Genomic DNA, 27,569 nt, shown 5'->3' with positions numbered 1-27,569 from the left:
GAGAAGATCCCTGATCTGGGACCTTGCTTCTGGCTTTCTTGTGATATTGAAAATAGACAAATTCCCAGATGAGCTGCCTGAAGGACAGAGGTGGGGAAGAACCTTAGTCTTGTTGCCAGAATCCAGGCTCAGATGACATCCCAAAGGATACTTTGGGATGTGGGGAGGTGGGCTCTCTTCCAGGGCTGCCTCAGCTGAACCTCTGCCACAACACCCCTAAAGACTAGGTACTCTGCATATACAGGATCCATGTAAGCCCCGTTTGAAGGAGTGTACTATGTGAGAAGTTGGACAAAGGACTGGGTCGAAAATATGGGCACCATACAGCCACAACAGTGATGCTGTGAGCATGATGTGTCAGCTGGAACCTTGTCAACTGTGAGCCGTTTTAAGTGTGGGGTAGGTTTTTACGAGGGAGGGCTCATCAAAATTGATTCAGGGAGAAATGGTTAAATATCAAAAGGGGCTACAAGGAAAAAGTAGCAGAGAAAGACAGAAGAAGAGGACAAGTGAAGCAAAGCATCTGTGAAGAGATAGGGGAATGAGCAGCCTGTTAGCATAAGCAGGAGACTGTCCAGAATAAAAGCTGTGAAAACCAATTAGACTGATGAAATCATCAACATCTGAAGGCAGTAGCTGCTTGCTGTGCTTTTGCTGCCACAGTTTCACCTCTGGGTCAGCACTTTGAATGTAGACCCAGTTAATAGTGACCAGAAATACATATAAATCTGATTGCTGCTCAAAAAGCTTTTGAAATGTGATTTGAGAAAGATATTGATGTTTACTGTTCTCATCTGTCTGAATAGTTGTTAATATTACAGAAACCTCACAAGTGGATAAATTTTGCCTTTCCATGAGGAGGCTGAGATGGAGAGAGGGCAGAAGTAGCATGTGGACACTGCAAGCAGTCCCTGGTGGAGATACACTTGTGTGGTTTGGAGTTGAGTTCTGCATCCATACTGGTTTATGGGTTAAAAAGAAAAGTATCACCATTTTCAAATAATGAACACAGTTTTTTTCCAAATTGTACCAAAAAAAAAATCTGGTTTTGATAATAAAATTAATTTTACAGAGTTGCACTGGGATATAACTATGTAGTTCCCATTAAGTCAGTGGGAAAGGCAGGGCCCCAGCTATTACAGCTCTTTGGGAGATTTCTTTTAAAGGAACCTCTCACACTGGATATCATTGTTACTACAAATTAATCTTATAGTCCTGAGTTCCCAGCGTGGTACTTAGGGGGAAGTTCTAATGTACTGTAAATCGCATTTTCAGAAGGATTATAAAGGAACTTCTAAAATCTGAGTTGAAACTCGGCATGATGATTTTCAGCCCAGATGCCTCATTCCCTCCTGAAACAGATTTGCCCAGATTTTTAAATATAGTGTAGAATATTGGTGTCTTTTCTTAATTCAAGACTTGAAACAAAGTCTTTAAACAGACTTTGAACCCATCTTTAGTGCACATAAAAGTCATAGAAATGATTAGACAGCATGTGTCTGCAGCCACCATACAACCCAGCATCTCTGAAGGTTCTGAGGCCTTGTTTGCTTCATTAGTTAATCCTCTTTAAATGGCTGAGCGAGATGTACTGTTAAAAGGTGACACCTGGACATGTACATTAGCGGCTTTACGTAACACCTTGTGTATGCCAACACTGACACCCACAAAAGGAAGGGGATAAAATGGAAACAATTTCCCTAAAATCACCTTGCACCAAAGGCTCCTCAGATCTGGTGCTATTCCCACGACAGGACTGAGTGATGCAGTAGTTATAGGCTCCATACAGTCCTGGGGCAGATTTGGCATCCTTCCTGGCTCCAGGCCAGCTCTTTCTTACTTGACCTTGGAGTGACTCACTCGTAAGTGGTCCATGATTAATTTATTTAAGATTTAAGAACAAGAACTAGAAATTACACAGTTCTACCCCACAGATTTTTGCTTTGCCTCTAGCAAATTAATCAAATGAGAGTCTAATTTGTTTTAGATTAAATGAATTCCCTCTCTTTGCTGTGTTAATCCCCAGCTGAACTGCTTTTTTGAATTTCCACTCCCTTGAAGCATTTTACTGTAACTTATTTAACTCTACAACTGTATTTATTACAGGTGTTGCGGTAATAATTCATAATTATAGGGCAAGCAGAATTTGCCATTGTTGTGTGGTTGGGTGTGGATATAGTTTGGATATATCTCAAATATTGGGGTGTTTTTTTGACCAGAGCTCTTGCTTTATACTGACTCCCTAAAATATTTGATGTACTGCTGCTCAGCTACAGCAAGCCACTTATTTTTAGTGGTTTGCTGTAAGCTCTGCGTGACAATCTGTTGTAGCCTCCAAGGAGACTCTTGTAAACCTGATGAAACAGGAGCTCTCTGGTGGTCCTTCCCCTACATGGTTAAATGCAATTGGTTGCTCACATATGTTTCTGTTCTGCCCAAAGTTCACCTTTTTTATAGACCTTCTTTCTGCCAGAGCTCAGTAGAAGTCAGTGTAATAAGAAATCACATTTTAACCAGCTTTTAATGTTTCTTCATCTTTCTTATTCTGGATTCTCTATCTTTCAGCTCACAGCTAGAAGCTTGGTAGAGCAGCTTATAACTAAACTGTGTCTGGTCTTCCCAGCACTAAAGAGTTAATTCTTCTGTCTGGGACATCTGCTTTATCATCTGTTTCAATGAGGAATCTGCCTTTCATATTTTTCACCCAGGAAAATAAGCCTTGCCTATATATTAAATGTATATGTATGTAGCGGAAATACTGCATTCATTCCAGTCCTCTCTGTAACCAGGAAGAGTTGGATTTAAACTAAATGAAAATATTTCTAACCTATGCACTTCACGATGTCAAACAAAACCCTCTAACACCAGTTGCAGCCGCATTCAGGTGTATGGGCACCACTGATGTAAAAATGCAGAATCTCCTTTTGTAGTAATAGCCACTGGTGCTCAAAACTCATGTATTTTTTCCCCTCCAATTTCTGATACTGCCTTTAAAAGCATAAGGCATAGAAACATGCTGGATGTTTTCTTACTATTTGCTTTCCTACTTGGCATGTATTTTCTTAACCTCTGTAATTCATCACAGATCACATTTTCATAGTTTCCTCTAGAAAAGCTGTTCCCTTTACAACACAAACGTAGGTTCTCATGTACTTTCCCAATTCAAAGATTTCAGGAAGCTGTGAGGTTTTTTGTAAAATCTGTGACAAAACTTTGATATTTCTATCACTGGAACAGGGAGCGGAGGGCCAAGTTTCACAATGCTGCCCAGAAGACATGGGGGGAGCAGTCTAGGGTACATGGCTTTGCCTTGGCACTCAAATTTATAGACTTGTTTGTCAACTTCTTCTTTAATATTTCAAACACTATTTTCTTTTGAAGTAGGACTTTCAACCCATCCAAGTCTCTTTTTCCAAAGGATACAGTGCTGTTAATTTCTGAACGTTTAGTCTAACCTTGGTTTATTAACTTATTCCTCCCATCTTTATTTTCCTTATACTTGTTACGTTACAATTTATGTTGTAAACCATGATTTGATCCAAGTGCCTAGTGGCAGCTGTGACTGAAAGACCACTGAGCTTAGTCTGTTAAATAACTTTAATAGGCTTCTTTTGAATACATTGCTGCATGTTGCTAGATCAGCACACAAGGATTAAAAAGGTTTTCTGTGATGTTTCAGTTTTTAGTAAGCAAGGAGCTAGGTGACAAAACTGCCCTTGTCCATCTCCACTTCTTTGTTCCAAGTGCCACAAGCACTCTTCAAAATTGGGAGATTAATGAATAATCATAAAGTATTCAAAGCTGAAGAAAGAAGAAACATAATCCCTAGCAAGCAGGGCATGCACTGTTGCAAACATTAGAAAGTGTATATATATATACATATATATATATATAAAGTATGCAAGTGTATATATAAATGTATATTGTATATATGTGCATGAAACATGTATGTTGCAAATATAAAAAGTTGAAAGAAACAAAAACATTATAATAAACTTGGGTGACATGGTTTAGTGTGAGGTGTCCCTCCCCGTGGCAGGGGGGTTAGAACTAGATGATCTGAAGGTCTTTTCCAACCTTAACCAGTCTATGGTTCTACAATTCTAATGCATGGCCAGGGCAATGCTGTTGGGCTAAGCATGAAAAACTAAACAACAGAGAAGAGTCTGGCAGCCTGAGAGGAAGGTCTTGCAGATGTGGCATAGGATGAAGTCACATGATTTAAACAGCCTGGCTGTGTATGTCAGATATGGATTGGATAAACCAGGTTATGCTTCTTAGAAACAAAGGAGGTGATTGTGTTTCAGCCCTGATAGCAGAAGAGGGCAGGAAGCTGAGGACTCTGGAGCTGGTATCTATTTTGTGCAGCATTTTATCTTTTGTGCAAGAGGGGAAGATCTTTCCTGAGTAGTTAAATGCCGGGATAAGAAGCTTGGTGGTTGACTGTTTATGGCTTACTAGTATTTGTCGTGTTCTGTTGGGTGACTGTCTTCAGATAATATTTGGTACAATTGCGAGCATTTGTTGGGTTTGATATTTTAAAGGTTTCTTTCTGCCTTCAAAATTAGAATGTGTTTGTTTTGCCTAAAGAGTGTCCATTGGTTCTTCCTTATGGAAAGGTTCTTCCTTTTCTTAAATGCACATCTGAACTGGGGGGTGTAGCCTAAGATATGGACAGGAGTGCCTCTGGCAGTGAACAAAACATTTTACCTGTGGAAGAATAATCTCAGGGGTGAGTTTTGAGCTATTTTATCAAAAGTGCTGTCTGATTAAAGGCTGTCATGCTGCAAAATTATGCATTTTGTGGCCCTCAGAAGGAGGTGGAGGTTAGATTTCTTGCTGGACATACACTCAAATGATTTCGGTCTGGATGTGTACCATACCTTTACTTCACCATCACATTAATCCCCTCAAGGCTTTGGTTTGGCCCGAGTTAGCTGTTGCACCAGTTAGCCCAGTCTCAAGATGCAGTAAGTCTGTGGACGGTAAAGGTCTATTTAAACACCAACCTCTCACTCCACCATGTGTGTTTATCTGCTTTGAGCTTCCTTTTCCACTGACGCTCACTAAGTGTTCCTTCTGGTGAAGCCCTTGACAGGCTTTGAGCTTCTGTTTCCTTCGCACCTCTTGTCAGGGACAGGTTTTGGATGGAGAGGTTGTGAGTAGGCTTCCGCAGCATCCCATGCTGGAAGATAGTGAGCATCACTGAAGCTCCCCAGGGTGTTGTGTCTGCCTCGCCTCTGCTGTGATGAGAACAACAGCATGAGTTTTGGAGAGTGGGATTGCTGTCAGCTTATGGTGGTGGGTGTTTTTCACAGTGTGGAGGCAGGCTTGCCTGCACCCTTCTGCTCAGAAACGTGGCAAGACAATGTGGTTCCCCAGTGCAGCACTGGGCTGCAAACCACCGGCCACAGTTTGGGAAGCTGTGTCCTAGGTCCTGTTTAAAAAGAGCCCTGCAGAGGCTTCCCCCAATTTGCAATGGTGCTTGGGGGAGGGGGAATGGGTCTACGCTGCTCATCCTGGGAAGTAGGGAAGCAGCAGATGATCAGCCCATGCTGCCCCCCTGGCAGTTGATCTCCTGGTGCAAAGGCTGGTGCTGGTGATGGGGCAGGGCTCTTGCCTTCCTGACTCAGCAGAAAGAGGAGTTGTGTTGGTAGAAGGCAGCTGAACCCATGAACACAAACATATCCTTTTAAAGAAGTCATGGGTGTGTTTTTTTCTGCTGATGCCAGCCTTTTCCTTTGCTGCTGGAAAGAAATGGAGAGAAATTAAGCTTCTGACAAAAAAAAACCCCAAAACCAACCAAACAAAAAAACAAAACCCCTGAGATTATTAGCATTTTACTGCTTGCTGGCTGGTGAAGATGAGAACAAAAGGGCTTAAAGGGTGTTTATCTTTCTCATCTGTTTGAGGTTATCAGTTCTGTTTCTAATTTTTTATTGGATCATGCCTCTTCAGGCAAAGCTAGTACCCATGGGAGGTGGCGGATGGACAGACAGCCATTGCTTCTGATTCCTCTCTCGTTACTCAGCATAGGAATGCATAGCACTTTGTGCAGATAACCCAGCTTGTACATGTATAACCTGAGCCCAACTGCCTGGGTGGCATAGGCAGTGGGCTGGAAGCAAGTGCTGTGCTCCAGGTGAGCCTGCCCGAGCAGCATGCTTGTGACAGTTGTGGCCATCATTGTGATAAGAGGCATGTCTGCTCTGATGTGTACTTAGGTGGACAAGCAGGCCTCAGGGTAGGTGCCAGCTGATAAACCATTTGTAGTGTGGATTTTTGTTGGGGACATTGGCAGGGGGAAAGGCTCTGAACTGCCTTTTCTGCTCAGGGACAGAGGTGGGATATGAGCAGTGGAGGGGAAGATCAGTAACATGCCTCACAAATCAATTAAACTTACAAGTACATTAATTTATGAATTTGACCCTGTAAAAACTTCCCATCTTTTTCCAGTGGTAGTAGTAATAATCTGTTCTTGTCTTTCTTTTTTCTCCAGACGATTTTGCAGAGGAGGAGGAGGTACAGTCCTTCGGCTACAAGAGGTTTGGTAAGTGGCAGCAGATCTTTCAGCTTGCTATTGCATAGTGCTTAGGATAAGCCAAACACTTGCTATGAAAACCTCCCTTGCTGGCAGCATCAAACGTGCAGGTACAGTCCTGTTACCCACTTCAGCCTAATATCTGCCCAGTGGAAAGTGTGATTTTCAGACTTGGTTTATTTTCTTGGCAAACACACACTCTGAAGCAAGGGGTTGGTTTCGTTATTTCATCACTAGCATTACAAACCTGAATCCCACACCTGAACAGAAATTAATGTGCTGGCTGCTAAAAAGGGTCCACACCTCTTCCATGTCCCTTGCCCAGATGAGCTTTCCTTTGGCCCACAGACCAACGTACAGTGGGGTTTGTAGGTTTTCCCAGCAGTGGTGGCATGGGACCTCCTGTAGACTCACAGAAGCTGTACTGCCAACTGTGACAGGAGATATGCTGTGCACTCCTCTCAAAAAAGAAGTAAAAGCATATGATATGAATGTATTGTGGTGACAAAAATTATTTAAATGAGGTCAGTCTCTTTCCTTCCTTTTCCCACTTTTTTTTCCTTTTTTTGTGTGAAGAAGTACATCTCTGTACAGGGGTCAGCAGCCTTTGAGTCAGCTCTTTTCAAGGCTCCTGTGTTCTTTCCCTCAGGGTAAGTCTCTGCACAAGGCAGGCTGACTTCTATCCCTGCAAGCACAGGGAGATGACATGGTGTCCTCTGAGCTCCCACAGCACAGACTCTGTCTTGGAGCAGCCAAGGGGTCTCATCATCCCAGCTGCTAGCTGCCTTTTCAACTGTAAGCCATCAGGATAAAAGTTCACCTTATTTTTTCCCTCCTGGGAAAGTGGCTGCAACAAGAGTCACTTTGAACAACACCACTTGGCAAACGGAGAGGAAAGGCAGGCTGAAAATGAAAAATAAGTCAACAATCCCTTCCAAGCAGGGGGAGGCAGTGTAAGGAGATGCAGCATTCAAGAGGTGGGGAGCACATTCGCATGACCTCTTCTACCCCCTGAACTACTCCTCCGCTCCCTGCTGTTGAGCTTTATTTTGGATAGATCAGCCAACCACAGAGCCAGCATCTGTGGTTTGGAAAGTCCTGCCATAAGGCTGCACATAGGGTTTTTTTCTTCATTTTTTATATTTTTTTTTTGTTAGGCCCTGGAACATCAAGAAAGAAAAAATATATCTTGAGAAATGGGAAGAAATGTGAACTGTTCATTTCTGTCATCTCCAGCTGGATTCATTAACACCTATAAAAATAGCTTTCCTCTGTGTTGCCTGCTACCTAGCTATCCCTGGTCAGCATGCTCTTGTGGTGAACTGTGAAAGGTTTTAGCAAGGAGGGGGCACTCCGCTGCCCTTAATATCCCAATATTAAGTGCACTGTTGTGATGCACATGATGGGACTTTTGCATGTTGCTTTCATTTCTTTCTTTCTCCTGGGTAATGTGGTCTACCAGTGTGAGTTATTTCTTCCCTTAGAAATACAAGTTTTATCTGAGCATTTCCAGAAATGCTTGTGCTGTTGTGCTTGGTGATGTGGCAGGAGGGAAGAGAGGGCCAGCAGTCTGGCAGTGGCAGGAGAAAGAGATTTCACCACAAAAGAAGACAGGGTAGTTCTAACCTTAGGAAACAGCTATAACGCCCTTCTCCTTCATGAAAACATCACTGTGGTCAGGGAAGTGTCCCTGATGCTTGCAGTACAGACGTCTGCAGACATCTGCAGAAGAGCCTCAGCTAAAGGGGGAATAGGGGTTATGAAGCCATAGCATTGGCACTGGTGAGAGTTGTGTGACTCAGTAGTGTAGTGATCCAAGAAGCTTTCTTTCTCCATACTATTTCTGAGCCCGAACTTCTTCCCATTTCCCCTTCCTCATCTTACCCAGCATCATGGTGCAGCACATGGAGGAGCTAGGCTGACCTGCTTTCCCTGTGTCCCTCCACCAGCACTTGTGCTGCTTGCATGCAAGCGCTCATAAGTCATAGAATCATAGAATAGTTAGGGTTGGAAAGGACCTTGAGAACATCAAGTTCCAACCCCCCTGCCATGGGCAGGGACCCCTCACACTAAACCATATCACCCAAGGTTTTGTCCAACCTGGCTTTGAACATCCCCAGGGCTGGAGCATTCACAACCTCCCTGGGCAGCCCATTCCAGTGCCTCACCACACTTACAGTAAAGAATTTCTTCCTTATATCTAACCCGAACTTCCCCTGTTTAAGTTTAACCCCTTACCCCTTGTCACTACAGTCCCTAATGAAGAGTCCCTCCCCAGCACGCTTATAAGCTCCCCTTCAGATACTGGAAGGCTGCTATGAGGTCTCCACACAGCCTTCTCTTCTCCAGGCTGAACAGACCCAACTTTCTCAGCCTGTCAAATAAATGGGTTATTTCCCCTCCTTCAGAAAACCCAGCTCAGTGCATTCCCATTTCTGCAGTCCTCACTGCATTTCCAGGCAGCTTCTGAGCAACCTCTGGCCGGAGTGGGAGCCATGTGCCTTCAGCAGTGCTGGCTGCTTCACTGGGCACTAAGCTCCTCCATTTAGTAAGGTGACATGCGTGTCTTTTAAGAACTCCAAATTCACTGGCCAGCTGCATCAGCATTTCCAGTGAAGCACCAGATGTTGTTCTTGGGGCAGAAATGTATCTGAGTAGTTCAAGCTCCTGTTTGACCAGTTTGAAATGTTATGCTTGCTGTTCTAACTGGTGTTTCCTCTTTGCCTTGTGTCCTTAGTGGTAAGAGAATGCAATATAGGGGAAACCCAAGGCAAGAACCAAGTTCTGTAATACAAACCTTTGATAAAAGGTCATTTTGAAAGGAGTTCCATCCTGTCTACTGGCTGGCACTGCAGAATCCCAGGGCTGTTCATGTACAGCCTCCTGGAGTGGGCAGCAATAAAAGCAGCAGTGGGGTTTTTGTTTCAGGAGCCATGGTCTAAGAGCAGTTGTGTTAATATATTGTGGCCAGAGCACTCCCTCTATGTACTGTTGACATGAGACATGGTCAGAGGTCCATGACTCAAGTGCCTTTGACTCCATCATTTGGAAGTGTGAGGCCTTGTTTGGAGCAAAATGTATTCCAAGGGGGAGATGGCTGAAGCACAACTGGTTTGTAAAAAACATGGCTTGCAGTGAGTCACTGCTGGCAGCTGGGAACATGTGTGGGTCAGCACTTGGCAGGCAAAGCCTTGACCAAACTGCTTTCCTAGAGTTCAGCTGAGGAGTTTATTATTAGCTGCCTTGTTGTTGGAGACTGTAGTTTGGTTCAAGGAAGGAAGAGATCTGTGGAGGGAAGGAGGGACAGAAGCGTTCTTCAACAATGCTCATTTTGGGGAAGAAGCTTTTGAAAAGAGGACTGAATACACAATATCCTGCACTGCTTCTCCTTTTTTGCCACAGGGAATCCAGGGGGGGTGAGGAAAGTGCTCTTTCCAGCTGACTGATGCTGTTTACTTCTTCTCAATGGATGCTACAGATGTGCAGGGACACTGCCAGAAATGCAATGCTCAGCTGCAGTGCCTCCAGATTACTGCACTGAAAAAGCACGTGAGGAAGCGTGTTTCTTATCACGGTTACTTCATCACCAGTCACTGCTCAGGCTGCTTTGAAGTTATCTGCTCCAGATAACAAGTTATGCCTATCCAGTGGTTTTTCTTTACCAGATTGCCACCAATGTTAACTCTTTCATCAGTCAGTGTCATTGGTTTGCACCACCGTGTACACACCCCACTTTGGAAAAGAATGAATGAGGAAAAGAGCAAAACTTGCTTTTCAACATTACACACTTTTGGGGTGCTAAATCTCAGGCCTGAGGGCTTAGGCTAGTGTCTAGATGGTAGCAGGATGAGTTCTCTTTATGGCAGGGTTTTGACTCTGAGATTCAGGTTTTGGGCACAGGCATAGATGAGGAAATTGAAGGGAACTAATGGACTCTGAGGTGGGCTATCTATCTTCCTAGTTTGTGGCATTCTCAGGTAGTAGATATAGAGATCATTTTGAATTTGTTTCTTATGTTAATGTTTTAGATCTTAAAACCTGCACTTTACTAAGCAGAGTATTTAACATAGAAATTTCAATGTGAAATTATTCATTGCAAGTTACAATACAATATCGAACAGCTGAACGCAAAGGACGTGGTTGTTGAACTGTCAAAAGGGAATGTCCTTTGAACTGTTGCAAAGCACACTTGTCAATATTTTAGAAAACAGGCTTTGAAGAAATGAGCTGAAAACCCTGCTGATGAAGAGAAACCTCTCAAGGAATCAGAAGATAGGGCCAGTGCACTATAGATAAGTGGAAGACTAAAGAGCTTGTGTAAGATCATTACCCTTTGCCCTTGGCAAACACAGCCAGAATTGGAGGCTGTAAGCTTGTACTTCACAGTGAGACTCATATCAGTCACCCTTGTGCTCTAGATCATGAGTCAGGGTCCTCCTCACCTTCACTTTCCCACTTCCCTGCCATAGGGGCTGAGCCATTAGTAGGGGACTGTCCTGTGCATCCCCAGGTATCTCTAGTGTGCACCAAGGCACTGGCCCTCTCGTCTTCCCCACACCCTGTAGGTCAACAGCTGTTATGAAAGGAGGGATAAAAATTACTTGGGGCTCCTATCAAGTAAGGTGGGTATATTTTTAGGTATCTTCCATAGGGTATGTAAGAGATGTCTGGGTCAGGATGTCACTTCCGTATGGTTATGACAGTCTAGCTCCTGAGCATTATTCCAGGTGTCAGAATTAAATCTAGAGATTTCTGGATCAGAAATGGAGGAATCATCCTGCCACACAGTAACGAAATCTGCTACACTAAAAAGAGGTGAGGGGGAAAAAAAGATGTTTAACAACATATTTGGAAAATAAGATTTTTTCCTTCACAAGTGGCTCAGGAGCAGCCTGAACTAGATCCATTTAATAACTGCTTTCTCACTATATACTATTTTATACAGTGAGAAGCTATATATTATTTCTCCACCTTTGATAGGATGCAGCTGGGGAGGTTTAGGAATGAAACAGTTGTTAAAAGCCTTATGAATGGTTTACAGCAATAAATGATAACTGAAATGGAATAATTTTTCAGGAAAGGTTTTAAAAAAATACATATTTTTCTCTGCCTATAAATAGCAGTTCAACCATGATTATGGTAAGCAAAACTCAGGGCTTAGAATTTTGTGATAGTTCAGGAATAGCGTTCATCTATTAACACTGCACAGACGGAATAATTTCAGTCCTTACGTATGGATAAATCCAGGCCATTGTTCATATCTATAATAACATGCACAAAAAAAAGGCCTGGTGGTGTGCTAGATCCATACAAACCTTAAGCCCCTAACAAAAAGAAAAAAAAGGTAATTCTAAGCTTTAGGAATTTGTCAGCTTTTCTTTATGGTTTGTAAATGACCAGTGAGGGATTTCAGGTGCCACAAGCCACATCTCTCCCTGGGCACTCTTTCACATGTATGCATGCAGCGTGTAATCATGTGGCTTAATAAAAAGTCACAGGGTCACCAATACTCACAAAGCCAGAGGGAAGTTGGGCACGTTGCTTCCAGTTCACTCATCTGGCCATATTTATCTGATGAGGATTTTGCCTGTGTGCATCCTGGGGTAATTAAATCCTCACTGAATGGTGGTGCCCATGTAGCTGTTCATTTTAGGCTGAGAAGTTTCATTTGGAGCCACCTTTTTAATTGCCATGGCCAGTAAGGTGGCAGGGGCTGAGCTTGCCCTCTCCTGGGGTGGGCTGTGAGCAGTGGGAAGAGCTCAGCACTCTTGGGTGTCCTGGGTTTGTGCTGGGGCTTCATTCCCATGTGTCAAAGGCTGCATGCGGAGGGACTGCCTGTGAAGAGTTTCTTTGTTGTTCTTTTCTTTCCAGAATACTGGGGGAGTTGATGTCTTGATGGATAAGTAAATAAAGGCTGATGTGTGTGTAGTATTGCCGCTGCAGAGGAACATCAAGGTTCTCACAAGCTGTCAAGGTGCCTGCGTGCCGCCAGCATGTTCCTCCTCTGTCAGTAGCCTCTATCTCTTGCAATATAAAAGACATAGGTGATAAATGGATTATTGCTGATATATCTAAACCACAAATTTAAAACCACCAGTCTTCCTAAGGATGGAAAATAGTTGCTGATTAATCCATCAGTGTCAGGCAGTTATAGTGAGATCCAAAAAGTTACCAGATCTGTGTGTCCTGTGCTAACTTATTGAGGAGCTGTAGGAGCTGTTCAGGTCTACGGGTTTGGAGCTGCCCCTCTCCAACCTGTCCTGCTGTGCCTGGCTAAAGGCAATTTTTCTAATCCAAACCCATAAAGAGGCCTCTTAGCAATGCCGTGGGGACTAAAGTCATTCCAGCTGTGTGCTCTTACGTAGGCAATCTATTTTCTCTTAGTTATGGGTTTTTTCTATCTAGTACAATTAAAATTCCTAACATGTTTCTTCATATATTGCATTTGCATGCTTGGAGCAATACCTGTTTGATCAATTGCTGTCTTTTAGAGGTGCATTGCAAGGCGGTGTGATCACCATTATGTGTAAATCATGCTCTCTCTTATTCATTAGAGCCATAAAATAGGTGTGTGGGCTGAACAGCATGTTGTATTTCCGAGTGGAATGAAAAACATTGGCTACACTGAAAGCAACACCTGGGGATTTTATATGTATTTCCCTGTAAACTAGCTGGACAAATAATGATGTTTGGTAATATCAGCTTGCTGCCAAAACACCTAGGCTGCATTACGGGCTGTTCAGCTTCATTACAAAATTACCTGTGAAATGAAAGTCTTGGAAGAAAACTAAGCATTGTATTTTCAACACCATTATGTTTCCATGCAAAGGAGTAATGCACAAAAACTTGGAGAAATGAAAACTTCAAGAAAAAATAGTTGGAAATACCTGTTAGTGGACCCTCACAGTGTTGCTGTAACTACACACCAGCATTACTGCTGAGCTCCTCTTAAGCTGTATTCCAAATACAAGTCTCCGTCTGTAGCCAGCTGTTACGATACTCTGCTCTTTACTGTGTGCTGTTAACTGTAAGGTTGCAAGTGCTCAAATGCCTCTACTTGGTCTTTGGCTTTTCTGTACCAACTTCAGAGTTATTCCCCATCAGAAGGGTGTTGTGCTGTATACTTAACTGCCAGCGACACAGATGCACTGGTGTCTCATAAAAAAGAGATTGCTGTTTTCCCTTGAAGATAGACTGTTAGATACATCCACACGCAACATAAAGCACATACCTGTTGTGTGCTGGTATCCTAGATTCCTTCTATTTCCTCAAAATGTCCTGGAGCTCTAACATCCATGTTAAGTGATGTGGCAGAAGTGACATCCCCACACCTGATTCTGCAGGGCACAGAGCCCTTTGCAAACACAGCTCAGTATCCCATTGAGCCAGGACCCTGAAAGTGCAATCTGCATAAAGCAGTGCTGCTGCTATTAATTTGTCAGTGATTTATGAACAAGAATGCTAACAACAAAGAGCTGTATGTTTTAATTAGCAGCTACTAAGACAAAGAGTTGATAGAAGTTAGCTTGACAAACATGTTGGTAGACACAGGCGCTATCTCATAGAATAAGCCCCTAGCTATCAGATTAGGAGCCCTCTCTGGCTGCATTGGTCAAAAGCCCCTCTAGTCATTGCTGCTTGCTCCAGTTAAAGGAGCAATTCTGTCTCCTACTGTTCATTTCAGCAGCATCCCAGGGAAGGGGGAAGGTTGGATTAAATTGCTAATACGATGTTTTGTCTGCTGAACTCTCAGAAGCTTTAGAACAAAAGTGCCATGATGGTTTGACATAAGATGTCATTTAATATTACATCAAGCTTCCCTGACTCTGTGTGGCTAGTGTCCAGATTCCTACACTCCCAGGGGAGCTGCTGCAAGGAAGGTGTGAAACCTCACCAGCTTGACTCAGACCCAGATCTGGACCTAGACCTGAACCCAGTCCCAGTGGTCTCTGCTGTCCCCCACCGTCACACTCAGCAGCTCTGAGCTCAGCCATTGCCCTGAGATAGGAGACACCACAAATGTGGTATATCATGTACTTGTACCTAACAAATTTCTAAATGATTTTCAGAGAGAAAATTTTTTGTCTGAAGGTTGACTTCCATATGAAATCTGAATATAGGGCTTAGGGTGGGAGTCACTGCACCTACTTTAGGGAACCTTGACATCTACCTCTGCTGCATGAAGGGACTTCCATCCTGAGCAAGAGCATCATGTACCCAGTCATTTTGAGTTACTACATAGAGATTATAGAATCATGAACAGTTAGGGCTGGAAAGGACCTTAAGATCATCTAGTTCCAGGCCCCAGCCATTGGCAGGGACACCTCACCCTAGACCATGTCACCCAAGGCTCTGTCCAACTCAGCAAAATATAACATATTATGTCCTATGTAAATGCTGGGGAAAGTATGTGGATGCCTATAGAAGCCTGTGAGAGAGAACAGTAATGAGGATAGTGCAGATAAAGAATCTCTAAGTATTTTAGGCTGGTTTTGCCTGTTGCAGACACTAACAAGGAACAGTATCTTGCTTTGCTAAGCCAAAGCCAATTCAAAACTCCACTGTGCTGCTGTACAACAAGATTAGCCAAAGGAAAGATAAAATAAAATTTTATCCAGTCTCCATTAACTGTCTGCATATGGGTAAAGCTACGTAAGGCCACCAAGAAATTTCAGTTTGTCCTGTTTTAGCTTGAATCAAGTGAGTGGGTTGAGATTCTGGAAAGAGGGGTTGGGAGGGAGGCGTGAGCGGGAAGGAGTCTTGCTTGGTGCCCAGAAACAGTACAGACAAGTGTTGCGCAATGGGTGAGTGCAGAGGTTTGTGTGCTGCAGATACTCTTTCAGCTCGGTCAGAATGCATCTGGAAAATCCACACAGCCAGAGAGAGGGAGATATCGATGCCTTAAATAAATAAAACATGAATGTGGGGGGTTTGTGGTTCAGCTTGTAACTCTTGATGGAGGCAGCTGGAGGTTTTGTAGGAGATGCAAGGAGTACAAGACACAGGGATCCACTTCTCTTCAACCCAGCTAAGGCTTGTAAAGAGATTTTGTGTTAAGTCTTGTGCAGACATTCAGGCCCAGCATAAGAGGACTTCATAGCATCTTTTCTGACATCCATTTTGTAATGCTAAAAAGATGCAGGGCAGATCGTTTTACTTTTGAGGATGCCTGGGCACTAGGGTCTGCTTAACAGGTTTTCGCTGCATATCCTTCGAAAGTTGAAATTCTAGAAGTTTGGAAAATGCTCATTGTTTTGCTTTAGGCAACATAGATCTGTGTGCTTGTTACCAAGGTCTTTTGCTAGGAACATGGAAAATTCTACCGAGATTTATATTTTGAATTAGCGTAGTAATGGACATGGATGCTTTTACTTGCCAGGCTTGTTAAGGTCAATATATCCTACATTTTGTAGTGCAAAATGGCAGAAAAAATACTTACCTTATACATTTTGCTAACAACGTAAGGTATGATTTCAGACCATCTGTGTATGTAGTGACATAAGATTCCTTACATACATTTCTGCTTTATCATATAATGGAGGACAATCTGCTTACAAAAAATAGTAATGCATAGAGCCAAGGGATATTTGTCTTACTTCCTCCCTTCTCCCTAGAAATTAATTGCTTCAGATGGAAATACATCATATAATGCTCCACATAACTTATGATTTAATTTTAAATCTGACCTGTAGGACTTATGTTTGGAGTGGGAGAGGTCTTGTTCTTAATTAACATTTTGAACACTCTGAAGCCAGAATAATCCCATCACCCACCATCCAGGTTTCAACACAGCATCTGTGCACAGCTAAATTCATTTGTCCCCAGGAGTTATTGCATGTCACTGCTTATGTGCACAGGTGTTTATATTTAAAACTATGTGCTCCATTTCATATGAATACATCCAAACTGGATTTAGGTTGGTGTGTTGGACTTCTTAACAGCGTGACTTTCAATATACAAAACCCAGATCCATGGGCTAGATTGCAGGTATGTCCCATCTAGAATTTTTTGCCCCAAATTTGCTGCTGGGTTTATTGTTCCCTGTGTCTGGAAAGCCCAATACAGGGTGGTTCTTGTCCTCCACCTGTTCCAAGTCACCAGTCACAGTTCGTCTTGCTGCCTCAAACAGGCCAATGTTGCTCCATAACTTACTTGTCTCCTTAAGCAGCTGTCTGCTTAATTAATGATAGTAGATGCTTAACCACTTTTACGAATTTATGAAAATGGCTGTATGTATATTGCAGTGTTATGCAAAATTTATTTATTCAAAGTGCCTTGCAGAAAGCAGCAGTGGCAAGGACTGGAGAATGCACAATCTGGCTTAGTTTTAAGGGTAAGCAAACAAACCAACATCTGCTTCTTCTGCTTATCATGGAGGAGCCGAAAGAGCATTCCAAAATATCAAAACTTTCAAACTGGTGCCTTTTTAAATAGTCAGTCACAGTTAGCTAAAATTAGGAGAAAAAATTGAGGTGTAAAAGTTTGCCAATGAGTTTGATGTGTGTGAGGGTCTGAACCAGCTGAAATGCTTCAGGAGGAAGAGGAGTAGACATGTCTTCATTGCCTCTCTTGGATCATCAAACAGAACCAAAGTAAAGGCCAATTTTCAGAGACCCATAATTTAGCCCGTGTTTGCTCCATCCCTGCTTGTCCCAGATCAGACACATCCTTTCTGCAGGGTCCAAAACAGTGTGTGAAGCAATGTCTGTGGAAGATCCCTCTGCTTTGTGTGGTGTTCACGGTTCAAGTTTTACTTCATTGAGGTGCAGAAAACAACATACTTTGTGGAGATGCTGGTCTGTGGTGCCATAAGGGAGCACCATATTCTCTTTTTTTTTCAAGAAGTAGCAGGAGCAAAGCAGAGGTGGCTCCTATCCTTTTTGTTTTCAGCTGGAATTCTGTCCCTGATTTCCCCCATTTCTCCTGCCCGTAGGGGTGAGGTCTGGAGTAGTCTAGCAGAAGGTAAAAATGATGTCTTAGCCCTCAGGTTCAGTACTGAGCCCACCAAGATGTGTCAGAGAAGTTTGGTAGCTGAAGGAAATGCCTGCCATTGTCAGAGGGCAATCAGCACCCCATAAACCCTGTAAACTTCACAGCTCACCTCTCGCTGTAGCAAACCTTGACTCTGGGCCAGGAACAGATGAAGAGAGGGCATGAGTTTTAACCCCTTTGCTCGGTGTGTTACCGCTGTGCATGCTGACACATAAGATGGGAGGGTGCTAGCTGGGGCCCACCTTTGCAGCAATAGCCACATCTGCTCCCCTACAGCAGCTCTGCATCCTGCCTCCTGAGAAACTCATATTCTTGGCAAGCTGCTTTATGAAATGGTGTAGCTGTTTTTATTCTCAGTCATCTATGCGAGCAGTTACTGTGAGTAGCTTTGAGCTTTAATGAAGAGAAATAGAGCTGTGTTCTCCACAACAAGCCCTTTTTATTACACTAGGTTTGAATAGCAACTGGCTTCTAATCACATCTCCAATGGAAAGAAGACCCCTTGTGAAAGCTTTTCATTTACTGCAGAGAATGAATTTTCACATGCATGAAATTAGATTACAAAATAAAACCCCACAAAATAACCAAAAGAACTACCAAGAATATGTGTATATACAGTGGGTGTTCAAGGTGGCCTAGAAGAGATCACATGGAAGTGTCCTTGTAAAAGGAAGCAGAAGAGCTGACTGTGATATTGAAAATCATCTTACGTTAAGGGAATACTTATGCCACTGTAGTCCTCTTCATTTTGAGCTTGTTGATTGTGCTGATGCGGCACTACAATAATTTTACCTTATTTTTCTCCCCTCTGGGAGGTTTCTGAATCCATACTCTAGAAAGAAAAATAAACAATGTCAAATGTCTTTTCAGTTGTTCTTCTGGGAAGACTTGTGGTGAGTTAAAATACTCAGTGAAGCTGTGAATAGGAGGCATTTCCAGAGTGGGTGTGTTTTGAGGTTTGCTTGGGTTTTTATAATACTGTATTCCTATGACTTACTTTTCATAGGCTTTTAGTACAGAGGGAGCTGAATTAATAAACCTGTCCTTATTTCTGCAGTTGCGGGAGCTTTGCAGGGTGATGTGTTATATGACTATCACCACCTTTACAGATGAGCCCTTTGGACAGCTCTGCTGGAAGGAAGCCATGATCCTGCTCTAGTATTGCAGCCTTCACTCGGGCAAATGGCCAGCAAGAACTTCTTGGCCGCCACTTGTCTTTCCTTCTGCTATCAGATTTAGATATGAAATGGATTCATAACCTCTAAGTGTCTGTGTGTCACCTTTTGAGATTGCTGTTTCCAGAACATCAGAGTTCCAGTGTGGGGACCAAGGATGGTGCTGTATGCATTACAGTCTTGTGGGGAATGTCCTCTTTTCCCCAAACACTTTCAGTTTGGAGATGGTGCAGCTTGCTCCCTTTCTCCCCCATGCTGAGCAGCACTTCAGGTCACAGGTGAGATCTGTTCTTAAAGCATTCTGCCACAGAGTGAAAAAACAACACCTAAAGGCAAATCAGTACTTGGGGGGATCAGTCATACAACTTCCTTTGAGCTATTTTTAATGAAATACAGTCCTGCAGAGATGATCTGCTTTATGAAAGGCATCCTGTCTCAGATGGATACATTGCATTAACTCAGCTACCAAAACTGAGCAGTTGAGGGCACAACTGGTTTTTTGGAGCTGGAGTTGATAAAGCTGCATGAGGCCACCGGGGGTTTACCTGCTGCCCCGTGCTGAGAGCAGCAAAACACATAGAGCCAGGCTGCAAGGTGAAGAAGGTGCTCTGTGGCTGCAGGGAGGCTCAGGCACTGGTGTCAGCATGGCAAAGCCATGCAGATCCTCCAGGGAACAACAGGGAGAGAGGGTCATCCCAAAGCTCAGACGAGGGACTCCATTGTGACAGTTTGGTTACTATTATTTGGACGCAGTTCAGCACGGTTCATATTTCCAAGCCCATTCATAGAAAGTGATGTAAAACCCTTTGGACTGCTCCAACTGGAGCCTGTTGGGGCTGTTCCTGCGCTGCCTTGAATTACTTTTGTTTTATGCACCAGGCTGGACTCCATCAGAGCAGAGCATGCCACACGGGTGCCTTTCAGGACAGGGTTAAAACCATCTGCAGTCTGGAAACCGGCAGAGTCCCCTGAGAGGGTGTTAAACCCAGGGAGTGCTGATCTGTTTCCTGCTTTTGTTATGATTTCTGCCCTGTAACCCAATATCGCCCATGAACCAGCCCAAGCCCAGGCCAGCTGCGTCAGCAGGACACGGGCTGCTGCTGTCGCTGCTCATGTCGTCACAGCCAGCTCCGAAATCCCAGTGGAGGGTTTAGTGATTTGCAGGTTTAAGCCATGCTGGGCCTGCCCCAAAATCAGTGGGCACTTGCTGCCTTCCCTCATGTGCTTGAGAGTGTGCAGAGTGGAGAGAAGGAGAGAGGGTGGTGAAAGTCAGCTGCTGTTATGTGCCTATCCAGAAGGGATATACAGAGCTATAAACTTAACTCATTGGTTTTTATATAGGTCCCAACACAGTCCTTTAGGAGAATCCCACAGAAAATGAGTAGGGCATTCAAGATTGTGGGTGGGTATTCTTCTTCCATGTTGACCTCCAAAGTGTTTAAAAGGCTTCATGTTCTCATAGAAAAAAAGAGCATTAACTGCATCCTTTTGCACATTTTAGCACAGCACAGTCTGTGTAGTCTTGCAAATGTAAATGGATGAAATGGCACGTGGAGTAGGGAGAGAGAGCTATTTCATGAGACCAGTCACTGCTTGCACTCAGCACAGACCCATAGTGTTTCACCTCCCATCCTTGGAGACAATTGGGCTATATGAGTGTATCAGTTGCCTGCCTGTGAGAAGGCTACTGTCGCCCTGAAACCTATTAAACCTACTGCTGTTCTATAGTGAAGTTAAACCAGCACTCAGGCTTGTTTCACTTCCCCAGAAGTGGCAGTCCAGTAATGAGGAGCACTGGGAGGAAAAGGCTGGCTTGTGCCAGAAGAAAGACTGATGCATTGTTTTGGGGAGAGGGATGGGGTGCATGTGGGCAGCAGGGTCCCACTCACTCTGTGATCCGGGCCCTGTGGCAGAGATGCTGCATTGTGCCCAGAAGGCCGCACGTGATGGTGGGTAACACAAGGGGATGCACAGCAAGAAAAACTTGTCTTCTCATTGTTTGTTTTCTCCTCTTTCTTGAGAGACTGATGTGAGCTGGCCCTGCCATCGGATCCGCTTTTGATCTTTTTCTAGCACAGCCTGCATGAGTTTTAAAGCATTTCAATGCCAGAGCTGACCGCTACTAAGGGAGAGAAAAAGCACTAGCTGTCAGCAAACATCCCCGTTTAAAAGTATGCTGGTTTAAAGCTTTGCAGATTACATTGCTTGTTTTTCAACCAACTCATAAGGGTGCTGCCAGCAGATTTCCAGTAAACTGCATTTAAGTCAAAGTGGCTTCTTTGAAATGTTTGAACGGTGGCATGGGGAAAGTTTTAGAGAAAGACAGATGTAGGAGGAGGATGATCTGTAATTTTACTGCAGCCCTGCCTGATGCAAATGAGATACCCACAGCAGACCACCAGTCTCTTCAAGCTACGGTTTGTTATGAGGATTTGTGTTTTTCCTTGCTGATTTCCCAAGGTTTGAAATACAGTAATGGTTCTGCATTTCAGCTGTAGTACAGTAGGCAGAGAAGGGCTGGGGCTTTTTTTCCTGGGATTTCTTGCTTCAGGCTCTGTTTGAAATTCATGCAGGCTGCCTATAACATGGTTTTGTCATAATAGTTACAAATGTATTTTAGAGTGAAGAATTTTCTGACTGTCTCTGATGAATTACCTTCTTAGCTCACAGACAATTCTGTTGTACATAGCTACAGCTCCACTGATTAAAGCACCATTGCTCCTGCCAGTGTTGAATCATTAATTTATTTGGCTAGTCTTGTGTCATCCCACTGTCGGAAGGCAGAGAGTTAAATGACATTAAATTTCTGCAGGCATCTGAAATGGCTAAATAAGTACATTGCTTTAAATCACAGTAAGACCCATAATTTATTTTCATTGTATTTAGTGAAACAGAACCAGGCTCTCAGTAAGCAGTACCAGTTTCCTTTGTGGTTGCACACACCATGGAGTCCATTAACACCTGTCAGGGGAGCTTGGGCTGCTTCCTGCAGAAGCTAAGTCATCAAAAGTATTAAGATAGTCTCTTTTCCTCTATTTACCTAATCAGTTGGTGTTTACTGCAAGCTGATTTGAGATGGGCATTCCTGCATTCTCAGTGTATTATTGATTTTTAGTGAATAAAAGAGACGTTGAATGCGGTCCTAGATGACTGTGTAGTAAAAGGGCTAATAGTTAAACTTGGGTTTATGGTATTTTCTGTTTCAAAACAATATCCATAGCTATATTTGATAATACATGTTATCCAACTCTATATTTCTGATACTTTTTTAGGTTTTACTGGGGAAATGGTTATAAGAAACCAGCTGGATAGCTCAGAGTTTGCCACCTAGCAGCTCTGTTCCCTAACTATCTTTATGTTATGCTGTGTGTCAAGAAACCATGTTTGTTACTTCTTGTTATGCTCTGACTTGCAGATCTGTACCAAGGGAGAAATAGCAAGAATCAAGCTTATCTTGCTTCCTCTATTTTGCTCAAAAAAAGCATCAATATTCACTCAGGTACCTTGAGGCCGCCCTCTGTCTTCATCTTCATTTTAGAGAAATGGTTGTTGCTGCTTTTAGGTAACCATCCCACCAGGATGTGCACATATCCCTGCTCAGCAGATAACCTGCTGCAGCTGCATTCATGCTCCCATCCAAGCAATAACCCCCCTCTTGCTCTGCAAGGGTGGGCTGCAAGCACTGCATGCTGAAGATGGGATTTCACTTGTGAGATTACTTGGAGTGCTGCCCAAAATACATACTCAAAAAAATGGAAAGCTGAGCAAAACAGGAAGGCCAAGCCTTGCTTTTAACACGAAATGTGGTCATGAGGATCACCAGCCTCTGTGGATTGTGAGCTCATACCCATTCCCTCGATGGCGTTTCCAGTGGAGTGCGCCGTGAGGAGACAGAGCGCTTGCTTTATCCCCTGTGCTGCATGTTGCTGGATCACTGTGGTCTGGGGTAATCAGAACTGACAGCAATTAAGAGTAATTGAGGTAGTCTTTCTAGCTCAGTGATTTCCCTGAAGCTTTTAATAAGGATAAATCAGAAGGAAAAACAAATGCTGTTCTTCACTAAGCTCTCACGAGCCGTTTCTGATTGTCTTGGGATTCAGCAACTCATTAGATGGAGAATTGGCAGCACTCGGTTTGAGTAACACCAGTTTTCTGCATGTCTGTGTGATGACATTTTTGTTTACATTCTTTAAACATGTGGAATGTTAATTTTTCAGTTTGGGTTTTGTTTGTGGGTTGGTTTTGTTGTTTTTTTTTTTTGTCTTGTTATGGTGTTCTTGGGTTATTTTGAGCCTGAGCTTGTTTTCCTCTACTATGTAAGAAGTCAAGATAATAGGAAGTGTGATGTACTTTGCTACTTTCCTCCTGTGATAATGCAATTAAAGGAACTGCAAAGGCAGGACTGGCCAAACAGGATCCTTCTCACAGACTTCTGGTCACAACAAATTACAGGCTGTGGAAAACATATTAATGGTATGATTTTGTTTGTTTAATAATATTGTTTGTGTTTAGTGTGATGAGGAGAAATAAGTACCAAATAGACTACAAAGGTGAAACATGTTTTTGGTGGGGACAGCCCTGGCTGAGCAGCTGCCTCACCTGCAGCCTGTGTGCAGGACAGTTTCCACTGGGACCACATCTGACATACTAGACCTGTGAGCAGTGTCTTGTGGCTGCCAATGAAAAGAGATTTTTTTTGTCTCTTATCCTCCTGTCCCAGATCATGGATAGTTTTTTTCTCCCCGTATGTTTTGGCATAAATTCAGGATCTTAGAGCAAGAATTGAAAATGGTTGGTGAGAGGGGCAAAGAAGGATCCATGCCAACTGGTCATCCTGCTGCCTAGAGAGCTCTGCACTCCCGCTGGTGTGAGGATGCCCTTGCCACACCATACCTGTGGGAAGATCTTCATATTCATGCCTGCCTACAAATTGGAGTTCTCAGTAACCTCTGTTTATAAAACACAACTAAGATGGTGAATCCTCTACCAAGTTCTCCTCCTAAACACCAAATATTTTTACAATCAATCCATTTGAGCATATTTTGGAGTCAGTGATGAACTGTGGTACAGTGCTGCAACAAAGGGGAAAATTGTTGGGAAAAATTATACTAGTAAATGCATAAGCTTTTCAGATACAAGAAGGAGGCAGCTGCTGGTAAAATTTTCCAGATGACCACAGTTTCTCCTAGAATATTGGCATTTTTCACTTTCTTGCCATCAGGGCTTCATAAATGAAGGCTTATAGGCTGTTGGCTTCATCAGATACCCATCAGGCCAACTCAGGTATTGTTTTGGAGGGTCTGTATACTCTATATATCTGTAAACAAAATACATATGTATTTATCACATCCTAGAGAAAGCAAATAGAATCAAAGGTCTTCAGCTCTGATTAGCTACTACTTTGAAAATACTTCCTCAAAATGCAGTTTTCATGTTTAAATAAGAAGCTGCCACGTTCTTCCTTCTTATGCACCACCCCTCTCACCCAGATGTGCATTATTCCTGTCATCTGTGCAGTAACCCTCAACTTTGTGTACACGTTCATTACATGCTCTGAGTTTGATTTTCCAAAACTTGACTAAATCAGCCCTGTGGCATGCTATAAAACTGGGAAAATCAAAGATTCTCTTTGGCAGACATAAAATACATGAGGAAAACTTTAATTGGATGGTAACTGATGGGTTAAAGCAAGTCTGTGCCCAAAAGCTAAACCTGTAGCCATGATGGCACAGAATATCCATGTAATGAGAACCCTACTGCATCCACACTCTCAGTGCTGGGATACCTTTTTGGGTGTCTATAATCAGAAAAACAGAATTACAGAATGGTTTGGGTTCAAAGGGACTTTTAATGATCATCTAGTCTGACCCCTTTGCCATTGGAAGGGACACCTTTCACTAGACCAGGTTGTTCAAAGCCCTGTCCAACCTGGCCTTGAAGACTTCTATAACTTCTCTGGGCAGCCTGTCCCAGTGCCTTACCACCCTCATCATAAAAAATTTCTTCTGTATTTCCAATCTAAACCTATCCTCTTTCAGTTTAAAACCATTGCCACTTGTCCTGTCACTACAGGAAATCTCCATCTTATAAGCCCCCTTTAAGTATTGAAAAGCTGTGTTAAGGTTTCCCCAGAGCCTTCTCTTCTCCAAGCTGAACAACCCTAACTCTCTCAGCCTGTCCTCATGGCAGAGGTTTCCCAGCCTTCTGATCATCTTCATGGCCCTCCTCTGGACCCACAGTAACACATCTGATTTTTTTATACTGTGAACATCCAGAACTGGATGGAGTACTCCAGGTGTCGTCTCATGAGAATACTGCAGACAGGGAGAATCACCTCCCTTGACCTGGTGACAATGCTTTTTATACTGCCCAGGACATAGTTGTCTTAAGCCTCTCAAAGTCCCTCTGGATGGCATCCCATCCTTCCAGCATGTCAACTGCACCACACAGCTTGGTGTCATCTGCAAACTTGCAGAGTGTGCACTCAATCCTACTATGTTTGATGTAGGTATTTAACGGCATTGGTCCCAGTATATCTCTCACTACTTGTTTCCACTTGAGCACCGAGCTGTTGAATAATTCTTTGAACATGCCCATCCAACCAATTCCTTATCCATTGAACAGGCTATTAATGAAACCCATACTTCTTCAATTTAGCAGCAAGAATGTTGTGGGGGGACTGTGTCAAAGGGCTTACAGAAGTCAGGTACATGACATCAGTAGATCTTCCGTTGTTCACTCTATTGTAGAATGCCACTTGATTAGCCAGACATGATTTGCCCTTGGCGAAGACATGTTGGCTGTCTCTAATCACCTCCCTTTCTTCCACATATTTCAACATAACTTCCAGGATGATATACCAGACAATTGACTGTTTGGTAGTCACTTTAAGCAGTGAATGTAGAAAATTAATGAAAGACTGGATGGAAGGGGGTGGAGAGGTGTTCAGTTTATTTTCACCATGATTAATGGCACATATATTTGTGATATAGAAGTTTCTAAGCACCAGATACTTCTATAATTTTGATCTCATTTAGGGGATTACATACTGTGGTTAAAACTGCATTGCACAGGGCTGAATTTTGTCTTGTATTCCAACTACGTAATTTGTTTTTATACAAAAATACATCTGTTTAAAGAGAATGCAGTGATGATGTATTGCTCTGATACTAGAACTTACCAAAAACGTTTGACTGACTTGTCATAGAATCCAAGAAGCATAGAACAGTTAGGGTTGGAAAGGACCTCAAGATCATCTACTTCCAACCCCCTGACATGGGCAGGGACACCTCACACTAAACCATATCACCCAAGGCTCTGTCCAACCTGGCCTTGAATACCACCAGGGATGGAGCATTCTCAACTTCATTGGGCAACCCATTCCAGTGCCTCACCACCCTTACAAGTAAAGAATTTCTTCTTTATATCCAACCTAAACTTCACCTGTTTTAAGTTTTAACCCGTTACCCCTTGTCCTGTCACTACAGTCTCTAATGAAGAGTCCCTCACCAGCATCCCTGTAGGCCCCCTTCAGATACTGGAAGGCTGCTATGAGGTCTCCACGCAGCCTTCTCTTCTCCAGGCTGAACAGCTCCAACTTTCTCAGCCTGTCTTCATATGGGAGGTGCTCCAGTCCCCTGATCATCCTCATGGCCCTCCTCTGGACTTGTTCTAACAGTTCCATGTCCTTTTTATGTTGAGGACACCAGAACTGCACACAATACTCCAAGTGAGGTCTCACGAGAGGAGAGTAAAGGGGCAGGATCACCTCCTTTGACCTGCTGGTCACACTTCTTTTGATGCAGCCCAGAATACGGTTGGCTTTCTGGGCTGCAAGCGCACACTGAAGCCGACTCATGTTCATTTTCTCATTGACCAACGCCCCCAAGTCTTTCTCCACAGGGCTTCTCTGAATCTCTTCTTTGCCCAACCTGTAGCTGTGCCTGTACCTGGGATTGCTCCAACCCAGGTGTAGGACCTTGCACTTGGCATGGTTAAACTTCCTGATTTTGGTATCAGCCCACCTCACAAGTATGTCAAGGTCCCTCTGGATGGCATTCCTTCCCTCCAGTGTATCAACCGAACCACACAGCTTGGTGTCATCGGCAAACTTGCTGAGGGTGCACTCAATCCCACTGTCCATGTCACAGACAAAGATGTTGAACAAGACCAGTCCCAACACCAATCCCTGAGGGACACCACTCATTACTGGTCTCCAGCTGGACACTGAACCGTTGACCACAACTCTTTGAGTGCAGCCGTCCAGCCAGTTCTTTATTCACTGAGAGGTCCACCTATCAAACTGATGTCTCTCCAATTCAGAGACAAGGATGTCGTGTGGGACAGTGTCGAACGCTTTGCACAAGTCCAGGTAGATGACATCAACTGTTTGCCCCATCATAGAAGGCCACCTAATTGGTCAGGCAGGATTTCCCCTTAGTGAAGCCATGCTGGCTGTCACCAAGCACCTTCTTGTTTTTCATGTGCCTTAGCATGCCTTCCAGGAGAATCTGCTCCAAGATTTTGGCAGGCACAGAGGTGAGACTGACTGGTCTTGCTCCGAAGAGAATTCTAGCTGTAACTTTTTTTTTTTTTGTTGCTCTGAGTAAAGAGAACATGTGATTTGCTTCCCACTTTCCCCACCACCAAGGGGCAATTATAGAAAGGATCAGCTTGGAAAAGCCTAGACTGCTTTATTTTGAAGTCTTCAGTTGAAGTGCAAGCAATGTCAGAATTCCTGAACAACTGAGCTATTCCACTTTATTCTCATTTGGTTTTAAATTTTATTTTTTTGTTTCATGGGAAAAACAGATTATGCCAGAGATGGAATATCACAGTGATTTATTTAGGAATACTGTCCT

General features: G+C 43.3%; 1 protein-coding gene across 1 annotated transcript in view; it reads left to right on the top strand.

Moving 5' to 3' along the window:
• The window catches only part of COLEC12 (collectin subfamily member 12), a 100,507-nt gene that overhangs the window by 5,579 nt on the left and 67,359 nt on the right, over positions 1 to 27,569 (top strand). Inside the window, exon 2 of the mRNA XM_034060757.1 lies at positions 6,500 to 6,550. Coding sequence (XP_033916648.1) covers positions 6,500 to 6,550 — 51 coding nt within the window. The remainder of the gene's footprint in view (positions 1 to 6,499; positions 6,551 to 27,569) is intronic.

This window comes from Melopsittacus undulatus, chromosome 1 (genome assembly GCF_012275295.1).
Source record: "Melopsittacus undulatus isolate bMelUnd1 chromosome 1, bMelUnd1.mat.Z, whole genome shotgun sequence".
In the NCBI taxonomy this organism is placed as follows: domain Eukaryota; kingdom Metazoa; phylum Chordata; class Aves; order Psittaciformes; family Psittaculidae; genus Melopsittacus; species Melopsittacus undulatus.
This window is presented reverse-complemented; position numbering and strand designations above follow the sequence as displayed.